Below are 12716 nucleotides of genomic sequence, written 5' to 3'. Positions count from 1 at the left end.
TCGGCCTTGTTTTTTTGTTTATGTCTTGGGCCGCTTTTCTGCCCCCTCCCACAGGGCTGCTGGGATTTTTCAGAAAAGCTTCCCAAGACATTTGTTTCTGCGTAGTTAGGAGAGACAAAGATGGTGACGCAGTCATTTTTGGGGCTGGACTTCTCTTCAACCAGTCCACAGCTTGTATCGAGCGACAGAAGAGGCTAAATGTCATGGCTCAGGATCAGAGAGAGAGAGAGACGGGAAAGGAGGAGAGAGAAACTGAGACCGAGAAAGAGAGAGAACTTGTTTACTTTGCTCTCTTGGTGGCGCTGCGTTGGCTTCTCTGCAGTTCGCATGCACTGGACTTCCTAAAGCTGCTGCATCACAGTCCATCGTGCCAGAGCTGGGAGGAGCTCCTCATGCTGCACAGCAGCGCTTTATTGGCTTATTGCAAGGCGGGCAGCTGGAGTTCAACATCTGATTGGTTAAGGAACACTGTTCTCTTCTACAAAGGCTTTGCAGTTGCAGAAACACTTTTCCATGGATACATGAGTATCATGTGTGTGTTTTATATGGGTTGAGCTGTTAATATATTAACAGTCAAATAAAAGGTTAACCAGTAAAAGTTAGTTTCCGCGGTAGGTTTAGAAAGCTAGTAAGAGATGAATCGGACATTAGTTATTACATTAGTTTTCATTAGAAGAGTCTAAATGAGTGATTTCATCAAAGTTAGTTCAGAGATACAGAAGTTTTGGGGAATTTTAATATTTTATAAGTGCCTTAAGATGAGAAGATTTTTTTATTTTTTTTTATGTGCATTTGGTGTAATCTAAAGTTCTGTCAATATTTGGCTCAATAACATAATCATGATCCCAGAGGCATCCAGAAAACCGCTGCTCTAGCCGATGCTGACCTTTCTGTCCAGGCCTGCCTCTCGTGATGCAGTGGGCCAACCTCATTGTGTCACAGGTACCGTCATTTCCCAATCATTTCCATCGTAGCTTCCTAAAAAGGGCAACAACAATGGAGCAGGTGTTGATTTCCAGATGAGTTTCCTTGAAAGAACTGCTAAAAGATGAATTACTGATGAAACTGGCAGTGATCCATTTAAATCAGATTAAATGTGTTTATGTGATGGCAGAATTTAAATTTTTTACTCCATATCCTTGCCTGTAGACCAATTTCAAATATTTGCATGTAACCTTCTGCGCACTGACTCAAGGCTGCACGAGCAGTTAATCAGAATTAATTAATTGGAAATGTAGCAATAGACACTGTCCCAATTCATACCAAATTATGAATTATTGTTCCTTCCTACAAATGTTCAGTGAGATATCGGCTCCTTTTTCTATGGAATTATGGGATGGTGTCTGTAAAATAATGAGTTACCCAGGCTGCCCTGTTCACTGGGAACTGTCAGTAAAAGAGAGCTGGTCTGCGTTGTGTGCATGCCTGACACTCTCTGATATCTGTGATGATGAGCAAGGATTTAAATCCGTAGACGAGAGGTCCTCTCGTTTTCCTCACTAGCAGTCCAACACCCGAAAGATGGCACACTTCTACGATGATGCAAGAGCGTGTGAGGCTGCCTGTGGTCTGCATTGCAGCTCCAGCCTCTCCAGTCAGCGTCTTTCTCTCCCTTTTCTCTCCCGCTCCCTCTCCTCTAAATGTGCTGATGGTATAACATACTGTACTATCACTGCCTTTTTTTTTTTTTTTTTTTTTTTTTAAAGATGGTCATAAAGGAGATGACGATTCTTAGCATCAGAGCTGGAGCTGGTTCTCTCTTCACCACTCTGGGGGGTGGGGGGGGGTTGGTTGGTTGGTAGGTTGGTTGGTTGGTTAGTTAGTTAACACTGCGGTTCGTTAGTCTACCGGGCTAAATATATGAGTCGCAGATGGAACTATTTGTGTATTTTAACGAGTATATTATTTTGTAGATGTGTTGAGAAGTGTAGCTGTACAAATTAAGTATTGTTCATGTTTCACTTCAGCTTACTCGCATCGCAATTTCCCGTAGGTTTTATATTGTTATTTCTCTGTAATTAAAGACCGGCTGTGGAGACGTTCACCCCTTTGGGTTTCCCCGGGGTGCTGCACAGTTCAATTCTCATTCTGTTGGTGGCCGCTCTCTGAAGGCTTCCTGTCCCTTTAAATCTGTTATAAGCATTACACAACAGGTCCAGTGGTGCACAAACAACCCTGAAAAAAGAAAAGTGACAGACAGTTGAGCCAGTCAGGCAAAGGAACCAGACACCTACGGACAGACCTCTGATCAGAGCCGTCACTGTGGCTACAGTGCAAACACACACACACACACACACACACACACACAGCCCTCGCAAAATAAAACGAAATGGCTTGGCCTGGTCCATCTGAACCCTGATAAGGACTTTTAAGGTCCGTGGGGATTTTCTCCTTCCTCTTATTGTGAAAATCAAAGTAAATAGTATGTTTTGGGCTGGGGCTAACCATTAGTATTTGTCATTGTAAACATGAAGAAATGAAGGCAGACACTGTGTGGGTGTGTGTTCTGGAGGGACACGCGGGGTTTGAAGCAAGACAATGAATTGTTAGCGGTCCTTTCTCCTGCATGCAAAGTGTAAAAACAGCAGGAGGGGAGGGGGAAAAAATAGGATGTTAGAAACGTTTGGGTAGATTTGTACTTTGTTGGAAGACTTGGCAACAAGTCGGTGAACTGGCCACTACCTGTCCTTGCCCCACCCTGTCGGTGCTTTTGTAGCTGCGCGCCTGCGTCATGGCTCTCATTTCCAGCGATTCACTGCCACTTCCTTGCTTTTTCCCGCTTTTGTAGTGGCCGGAGAGCAACACACTATCATCCTCACTGTTCTACCGAGCAGCAGAGAGAAGTGGACTAATCGATATCTGTATGCATAGAGCTGCAGGTGAGCTTGAAAGAAAGTTGCAGTGTTTTGTGTGTGTGTGTGTGTGTTCTTGTTTTGGCCATTCACACATCTGCGAAGCTCGGATCAAGTATCGGATCAGTCGCGTGGGTGTGTTGGAGACAAATGGGTTGTGTGAGAGAGAGAGGTGTGTTCTGGTGCCTTCTCGGTGGTTTTCTATTTCATCTCTCTCTCTCGCTTGCTCTCCCTTCATCTGCTTCCCTCCTCTCTGCTTTCTGTCCTGAATCAGAGCGGTGAATCAAGCTTCTTCCTGGGCGAGAGCGTCAACCGAAACCATCCCAGCGTGCATTACATTTGAAGTCTCTGACAGTCTCCCAGGATGCTGATGGGCTTCTGTCAAAATCAAGGTAGAGACAGACAACATTGAAACGCCTATCACTAATTCATCAGCGTAATGGAAACCAATGTTTAAAAAACAAATTGTTCAACTTGCAAACGGTAAGGCCTCCAGGTGAACCAAGACTTAACACGGCAGCGCATCTAACAGCTGGTGCCTCTTCAGGTTCCTCTTTCAGGTAATTCTACTTTGAAGTAGTTTCTGGTCTACCGCTGCCTTGATCGGTTAGTTTGCGCCATTGTGGGACTTTTGGTTAGTTTGGATTCAGCAAAGTCACACAAACCACAAACAAACTAACCTATTGACCCATGTACTGTAGGTTATACACTGACCATCCATAAGTACCTCATAACCCTCCTCGAAACACCCAACTATCCCTTAAAGTCAACTTTCCCAACTAAAAGAACAACAGTCTGTTGTGTTGTATTATGGGTGTTTGTTTAATGCATAATTCACATCTGCAAACAGAACCTGCGATGGGTATTTTCTACATTTCATACGATTATGTATAATCGACTGTTCCATAAAAGATGCTACTGAGTACCACTCCTGTGTGATAACATGTACTTACATGATGAGAAATAGAAGTCTAACTCTTAATAATTAACAGTAATTAATAAGTAGACTATGGAGATCCAAGTTTTTTTCAATTCCCGCTTCCATAACCCATTTTTTCCCTCTTGAAAATATAATGAATACATTCCAAACAAAACGGTTGTTTGTGTCGCAGACACCTAAGTCTAGGTTTTCTCTCGGGCTACTGCAGTAGCTGTTTCACATCTACAGTAGGCTCTATTGATTTACAGTACATGTAGATATCAAGCTCCGTGCGTGTGTCTGCTGCTGCATCTGAACCACTCCTTTCTTCTCTCAAACAAACATCTTCTTGTTTCAATCAGTCTTCTGGAGGATGACTTGCTTCTCGGGTCAAGCTAACAGCGAATCAAACTAATTGTTTCCCACAATTTCCTGCTCTTATTAATGTCAGTTTCCATTACTTTTTAGATTTGAGGGCGCTTTACGCCACAGAAGGATGCTTTTTGTCAGAAGTGCCCTCCTTGGAAGCTGGTTTCAGATGGTGGCTTAGAGTGTTGTCATCTATCTAGCACCATTTGAAATCAGTGTTCTTGGGGTGGGAAGTATTTCACTGGCCAGCAACAGGAAGTGTCGCATGAGGTGTCCGGAGCTAAAGGAATCACTTCTTGAAGCGCTACAAACCACCACTTGATGACCAGTGATGTTCTGACAGCTCAGGCTCTTAGTCCTTTCTCCAAGGTTGACCGATTACTTTTGGTGTTCAGAGTCTGCTTATGTTTCTAGCACCATTTGAAATCGGTTACAGTGAAGGACAGATCTCATCTTACCCTGTGGAGGATTTAGCAAGTAAGCTGTGCTCTTTATTTTACAGACTGTAGTACAAATTACTGTTTAATTACAAATTAAACACAATAACTCACCCTGGATCTTACATTGATATCTGGACTGATGTTTGCAGTGGAGGAGGAAGTATTCAGATCCTTTTACTTAAAGTTAAAGTCACAATACCAAACTGTAAATATACTCATCGTCAGTGTATAGGTCCTGCACTTTACTGAAGTGAAAGTACATAAGTATTTTTTGCTACATGTATGTAAAACATCAATCTGCAAAGTAACGAAACGGTCAAATAAATGTAGTCGTGTAAAAAGTACAATATTTCCATTGAAATGTAATTAAAAATAAGTGTTCCATGAAAACAGGTGAGTTCAAGTACCTTGCAAATGTACTTGGGTACTGAACTTAAGTTCATGTACTTGTTACATTCCACCTCTGGATGTCAACTTGATCAAGGGATCATTTGAAGAATTGTCTAGTGAAATCCACAAGGTGGCACTGTAGTATAAAATATTAGTGGAATTATGTCCCAGCCATCATCGGGTCAATCACAGGGAGACAAACAATCATTCACACAGCAACAGTGCTAACCACTGCATCGCTGCGCCGCCCGGTAAACCATGTTTGATTTTCCAGCATTTATAGACTTGAAAGTGAATTTTTCTATTGCTGATATTTAGCAGTTTACTGCCCTATATTATACAGTGGCTTATTCAACAATAACATTAACTTGATTTATATAGCATCTTTAAAAACAGTTTGTAAAGTGCTTTGACAAATAAAGCTGAATACATGGCGATATAATAGAGCCTTATCGCCACCTTTAGTTTGAGACCTCCACTTTGTTACAGCCAGAAGGTCCCCACCTGAAGATCTACGGCTATTCAAGGTTAGCCACACATCTGTAATATTTAGTCATAAGCAGAGCTTCTATACATTAAGAGTATACTGTGAACGCATCATTGTGTGGCTCATGGGATCAGGTTAACCACTGACTGCAGGGTTGGAGGTTCAATCCCTGGCTCCTGTCTTTGTCGAGGTGTGTTCCAGATAGATATGCAGTCCATATACACATTACATTATCGTTTCATTACATTTTAGTTGTTTGTATTGATTACAAAAGGTAGTGCCAATACAAAAATCTGCCTCAATATAATACAAAAGTCTTGTGATGTTCTGTTACAAATGTTAGTTTAGTAACTACAGACTTATGAGGCCAGTGTGCTATATTCAGTGATCAGTCTACGCCAAAACAATGCTAAACATGGATAATTATTCAGCATAAGCAATCTAAGGTAGACCCACAATGAAACCTTCATTAACAAACTTACAACAGTTATTTTCCATTCTTTTTTAGGTGTGAGGGCGCTTTACGCCACAGAAGGATGCTTTTTGTCAGAAGTGCCCTCCTTGGAAGCTGGTTTCAGATGGTGGCTTAGAGTGTTATCTATCTAGCACCATTTGAAATCGGTGTTCTTGGGGTGGGAAGTATTTCACTGGCCAGCAACAGGAAGTGTCGCATGAAGCACTACTCGGCTGGGCTACAAACCACCAGTGATGTTCTGACAGCTCAGGCTCTTAGTCCTTTCTCCAAAGTTGACCGATTACTTTTGGTGTTCAGAGTCTGCTTATGTTTCTAGCACCATTTGAAATCGGTTACAGTGAAGGACAGATCTCATCTTACCCTGTGGAGGATTTAGCAAGTAAGCTGTGCTCTTTATCAGTATGATTTTTTTTTTTTTTTCCATTGCTTACCTTACTTTGACTTTTCTTCATGCCTTTTTTTATTGCATATTTGATGACGCCTCCCCTCAAGTTCATTCAAGTCAAAATGCTTTAGTCGTCCTTCAAGGGGCAATTCAAGGCAAGGTCTTGTGCAAACAGAAATATATAGTGTTTTTAATGACATACTATAGGATGACTTTTACGACTTTTTGGTGACGACTATTGACTTAAAAAAAACCACTTTACATGACTGACTTTTTATACATACTATTCTATGCCTTTGTCTCGACATACTATACTTTTTTAGGGCTATTTGACACTCTTCTGACTTTCTAAACTGTTTCATTTTTCATGACACTTGATGTACTATGTTTTATGAAATACTACAACTTTTGACTGATCCAATTCTGTTTTATAAACCACTGTCTTTTTAAATGATATACCATATGTTGTGAACACTATTGTGTGGGTGGTTGTGGTTCTGGATGTCTCAGGTCTCACGTTTGAAATGGTTCCCAATGGTCAGCCACATCTAGCCTGTGGTGTATGAGTCAATGGGAGAATTGGAGGAGAAAAGTGTTAATAAAGGCAGTACACTTGCATTGTTTGTCTGTTTTATTTCATTATTTACAAAAGCTAGTACCAACATAAAAACCTGCCACCAAATAATCTTGCCGAGATGTTCTGAAAAACATTTTTTCAATAAATACAAATGATCCGTCACCACAGAAACCACGCCCGTGTCCCAAAACTTTTAAAGTATGCTTCTTCGTGTGTGTGGAGTCAGACAATATTAAACTGACACTCTAGAAGAGACGTCTACAAAGCCAGTACTTTGAGGGTGGGCGGAAGTTTTAACTAATAATTCTTTGCTTAAATACATTTGGTGAAGTTATAGTGCTACACAGAAAACTGTGCCAAACATGGCATTTAACATGGCTATTTAGCATAAACATTAAGCTAAGGTGGGCCCACAATTAAGCCCCCATTAAAAAACAAACAACTGACAAGCTAAAACACTTGGCTTTTTGCATTAAGGCATATGGAACGGGCTATATATTTAGGCAATACTTGATTCTTGGATTATCTCTAGGAAGGTGGAAGTTTAATCTACAAAGAGGAGGCCTCAGCAGGTCTCTTTTACACAAATGTCTTTTCTAATGAATTCATTATTTCCATTTCAGCTACACGAATGGTGTCATTTCTAATAAAAGTAAGTCCACCGTGTTCCTAAGTAAAACTCAGGTCTCAGCCATTTTGAGTGTTTCAGAGTTTAACACAAATCAATTTTAATCACAACAGCAGTATTCAAAAAAGGTCAAGCATGGAAACATTCTTTACCGATTTTGCTCGTTTGATGTCCCCGTCGAGCTAAATTGACCAAAGCTATGCCCGGAGCAGTGCAAACCAACACGGAGTTAGAGCCCCTCTAGCGAACATGAAATCTCCCTCCTTCATAATTATACCATTGAATCAGTGCTGCGATGTAAAGGAAAGGGAAGTCATCCCAAACATCACTGAATTAAATTAAGTGCAACAGAAAAAGTAGTTATGAATTATTGTCAACAAACTAGAAGAGTAGTGGCTCATAAGCATGAGTTACTGCAAGTATTCAGCGCCATTTGCTGAGCTTTCTGAATCTCAAGACTTTTCAGCGGCTTTCACGAGACTGTGTGCCGTCCACGTGCACATGGACGACGCAGGTACATTCAAAGACTCGTCTAGTGGCACCATCTCCTCAACCGGCCGCTCTTACAGCAAGCAGTGCGGCACCAACAGGACACCTACTACAGAGAACAAGAGAAGCAGAGGAAAGGAATCTAAATTAGACAAATTGTAAAAATAAAATAAACTACAGCCCTGTGAAAGAGGAACAAATTAACTGAAGAGTCAAGCAGGTCAGTTAGCAGCCCATGGAAGGAAAAAAATATTAGTAATACATGGATATACAGTATGAAATATTAAAGCTGCTGCCAACATTATCTGTTCCTTTGGCATAACTGGCCCGTCTTCTTACCGAGAGCGCTACCTCCTCTCCTTCTTTTGGAACGGCATTGTCAGGATAGCTTCTCCCAGAGCTGTAATCCAATAATGACTGATCAGCGTTACTGCTTATGAACAACCAGGCACACAAGAAACGAGAGTTTCAGGAAGCCCAGAGAAACACCTTCCCCCCCACAAGACTACAGACCGCCCATCTCCTAAGACAACCTCACAAACACACACACCACATCTCGTCTGCTGCTTTCCATCTGTGCCCTATAGCACGAAGCATCTAAACACTACCCATTCATTTCTAAGAGCTAAAAATCAACAAGTCACCACAACATCAAAGACACAACAGTTCAAATAATAAGATTACTGTATTAAAGAAAATAATAAATAGTAAAAATGTGAACACCTCTTCTGCAGAAAGTAAAACGACTAATACCAACAAATGCTCTGTTGTCATATTATATGGCCTCCATCTTTTCATTGAGGGGCCGAGTTGTGAAGCTTCAATGCAAGTTTCCAAACTGTATACGCAGTGATGCGACGGGGTTTATTACGTCTTTAGCTTTGAAGACACTCCTAAACAGCGATTAGGCGTTGCATACAAATAACTCCACCCCAACAGGAAACAAAAACAGTTTCCTCAGAAACCAGACGTACCAACAGTCACTACTTCCTATTTTGCAGAGATAAAATCGGCCAACGTTTAAAAACACAGAAAGGCAATTTCAAGCAGAAACTACAAATCATACTTCAACCGAACAGCGTTTCTGTTGATTCTACAATTAGACATAATGTGCCTTCTGCTTACTCAGCATCAAGCATGCAAATTACACTAGCATTGATGACAGAAGTGCCATGCGACCAGTAGCTTTCCTTAAGTTGTGATTCTTAACTGGACAGACCCTCGTTAAAAATGTATCATCTATGCTGCACTTTATTAAAACAACTATAAAAAGGCATTTGGGGCAGAGCTCTTTCTGAGTGACCAACAGCTCTGTGTAGGAGTGTTTTGAGGGCTTATTACAGCACTCCTTTATGACAACATTGACACTGTGTGGTAGAGAACATACCGTTGTTAAAAAGCCTATCAAATGCATCCAACTTCGACATGCAACGCTTGACAGACAGTGAGCTTTGACAGTAAGAAAAGCACTGGGACAGAAAAGGTTGGAAAAGCGTCGACAGAGATCTACCATCTTTGACAAATGGTCCGAGATGTTCTGCAGAGATGAATTAAACAACATTTTACCGTCGTTTGTTGATTGCCCGAAGTCTCCAGATAACCAATCCAACGATAACGAGGACAATAACAATGACTATTTTGAGGAGAAGAAAAAAAAAAAAAAAAAAAAAAAATGATGTTTGAAGATGGTGAGCCATGAGGCCGACAGATGAAGAACCATTTAAAATGCCAAACATGGAAAGGGTTAGATTGGTAATTTTTTTTAAAATTAAATTAATGCTTTTGCTCTTTGTTAGAATACAAATTTAAAAATGAAAACCTGATATGCACACTCCATAGAAACACGGACATCAAGTACCGAACACAAACTACAGTAAAATGACACATCCGGACATCACTACACGAGTATGCTCTAATGGCTGAATGCGTCACCTTGTTATCTCACGATGCCCGCTCTACTGTAATACAACCATGCTGCTCTGAGACCATCGTGATCTTATTTGGGTCAACATTACCTCTTTACAGTCTTGAGCTACTGTTAAATTAGCAAGTGGAAACTTACCAGCCAAAACAATAACCAACACTTTCACCAGGTTTCCATTGTTGTCTGTAAAAAAAAAAAAAAAAAAAAACAATGAATAAGGACATAATTGTGTCAAACAGTGGTTTGGGTTAAACTACAATGCTGATCTGTAACTGTTTAAAACACTAATTAATTGAATTAATAAGAGATTACTTTGAGGACTTACGAGGTTTTTCATCCAGGCCAGTAGTACCTGAAGTAGAGATGTACAAACAAATGATTAAAAAAAACATCCAGTCCATCTCCTGTATCTCACACAGACATATCAACGAGGGCTCAGCAAGGTCTCGAGGAAGGTGTTAAGGTGAAAGACATTATAGTGAAATAAATGGCGAGTGTGTTTTGACTGCTGCGACTTAAAAAGTGTGTGTGTGTGTGTGTGTGTGTGACTTGATGACTGCTCTACACATTCTGTCATTAACCACGTCATAAGCAAACAAACAAATAAATCTTACCTTTTCTAAACTGATATAATCCATTCATTTGCCAAATAAATCCATGAATTTGTCAAATACTGTACATAAAAAGTTAGCGTGCCATGAGTTGGCGAGCAAGCAAGTCAACGAATAAGGAAATGTACTTTTGAATACAACAGACTGATTTATGGATGGATGTCACAATACGTAAGCACACGTCATATCTAGAGTTACAGGAGGAAAAGATTGTTGCATTTTGACATAAAAATACAAAGACATGTTTTTATCGTTAAACAGGTACACACGGATGTGATCTGAAATGTTTAAAAGGCATTTTTCATTCAACCTTGACTTTAACACAAACACTGATAGTTTGATCCAAGATATAATACTGTAAAATAGTGTGACCCTTTTTGTTTTGTTTTTTTGGCACAAACAAATTGCAACACTTTATCAGGAGACACTGTTGGGCTTTAGATGGTTCTTAAGCATTAACGTGGACTTTACCTATTGTTGTCTGGGTGGTAGAAGGACATGTGGTGGTTGATAATCTGAATACTGTTTTTGCAGTATTCAGAACAGTGTTATCATCAATTTCGTCATATTTTTTAATTAAATTCCAATGTTTTCTTCTTGTAAAAAAATATATATGAACTGTAATTGCGTAAGCTAGTACCAACCAATTGGAACCAAATATATCATGAAACAGCAACACCACAGGCCAAGCTTCTGAACTAGTCTTAGCAAAGAGAGGATGTTGCAAGTAATGTCAGGGATTCATCCGGATGTTTTTAATTCAGCATTTTTCATGCAGTAATTTCATAACATAAATAAAAGGTGCATTTGAGCGAGAGCATAAACAATTGTGGAAACCATCTTTTTGGTGCCATGTTTTCTCTCTGCTCTATCTCTCCCCAGTTTCCATTCAGGTGCCACCCTTTTCACTGGCTTTTTTTTTTGTTTATTCATCCATTGCCCATGACTCTCCCCCTCGAGTTGTTTACACCGTTACTCCCCTCATCCCCCTAGACCGTAATCGGGGAACGTAAACGGAATCAAAAAGGAAAAAGACAGCAAAGTATATAGAACCTTATGTGATAAAGCTGATCGCATAACAGAATGCAACGGCATCTGGATTAGTATAAAATCATCAACGGTGAAATGTAACAGGTTGACTTTTCTTGACAAACCTCATAGATACACGCATTCATTTTTTAAACCTTTTTAGATCACATCCCGATCATATTGTGCACTAATATTGTATCTAACAATATATATTTTTTTTTATATTAAAATGTAATAATCTGTTCTTGTAAAACAAAATATGAAACGTAATTACGTAAGCTAGTACCAACCAATAATATTATAACATACACACTAAGACCACCACATACTCATAATAAAAACACATCTGATCGCGTCTTTGTGGTAGGCTATTTGTCCCTCCCCTCTTCCACTGTGATTGGACGGCTGGGTAAAAAGTGACAGTGACAGGTGCCCAGGGAGTTTACCTTGCCTAACGCTTAAGTCGGGCCCTGGTGCTCTACTCTCATGAACCAGTGTATTTCACCAGTGTTTGGCAAGTCACGACTCGGGTGTGTGACACAACTATTGCTCAGGACCAAAGAGCTACAGTGTTGAGAGTGAAGTTGTTTGTTTGAGCGGTTCTCGAGAAACACCACAGGCCAAGAGAGGATGTGTGGTAATGGACTGGCAAGTAATGTTATGGATTCATCCTGACATTTTTAATTCTGCATTTTTCATGCAGTAATTTTACAACATAAATAAAAGGCACATTTGAGTGACTAAACAAAGCAGTACTTTTCATTTATGACTCACGTTCACATGTTGGAAGTCCAGGTAACCACTGACCGTCTACTCCACATGTTAGGGTGCGCTCTCCTTTCATAGTATACCCAGATACGCACCTATAAGTCACCGTAGACATGTATTTGTGAGGAGGCCGAGAACCCCCATCCCAGGCAGCATTTTTTATATCGGGATCTTTGCACTGAACCGCTGCAGGCAAAGAACAAATTAAATAAACATTAATATAATTGCCCAAAACAACCTTCTCCACAGTATGTGAGTCCATCTGTCACAGCTGAATTTACACTGTGGAAAATGTTGAGAAAGGGTTGGGGGGAATGTTTTAACACCTCATAGATACACTTAGTCATTCTCAAGTCAAGAAGGAATTAAAAAA

General features: G+C 40.3%; 1 protein-coding gene and 1 long non-coding RNA gene across 9 annotated transcripts in view; one reads left to right on the top strand and one right to left on the bottom strand.

The window, feature by feature from the left end:
• Positions 1-6935, top strand: part of LOC116382163 (uncharacterized) — a 12801-nt gene extending 5866 nt beyond the window's left edge. For 3 of the 4 annotated variants that reach the window (XR_004212711.1, XR_004212713.1, XR_004212710.1), the window contains one exon: positions 2789-6935. This is a non-coding gene — a long non-coding RNA (uncharacterized LOC116382163). The remainder of the gene's footprint in view (positions 1-2788) is intronic. The other variant, XR_004212712.1, reaches the window with a different exon arrangement.
• The window catches only part of LOC116382162 (C4b-binding protein alpha chain-like), an 8011-nt gene continuing 2225 nt past the window's right edge, over positions 6931-12716 (bottom strand). Inside the window, exons 7-12 of one of the 5 annotated variants that reach the window (XM_031844962.1) lie at positions 12350-12529; positions 10261-10287; positions 10074-10118; positions 9578-9644; positions 8351-8411; positions 6931-8120 (exon numbers count right to left, since the gene is read on the bottom strand). In XM_031844962.1, the coding sequence (XP_031700822.1) occupies positions 8118-8120; positions 8351-8411; positions 9578-9644; positions 10074-10118; positions 10261-10287; positions 12350-12529 (383 nt within the window). In that variant the 3' untranslated portion in view covers positions 6931-8117. The remainder of the gene's footprint in view (positions 8121-8350; positions 8412-9577; positions 9645-10073; positions 10119-10260; positions 10288-12349; positions 12530-12716) is intronic. The other 4 variants (XM_031844963.1, XM_031844964.1, XM_031844965.1 and 1 more) reach the window with 4 other exon arrangements.

Source organism: Anarrhichthys ocellatus, unplaced genomic scaffold, assembly GCF_004355925.1.
Source record: "Anarrhichthys ocellatus isolate YVR2014 unplaced genomic scaffold, GSC_Weel_1.0 scaffold5, whole genome shotgun sequence".
Taxonomy (NCBI): domain Eukaryota; kingdom Metazoa; phylum Chordata; class Actinopteri; order Perciformes; family Anarhichadidae; genus Anarrhichthys; species Anarrhichthys ocellatus.
This window is presented reverse-complemented; position numbering and strand designations above follow the sequence as displayed.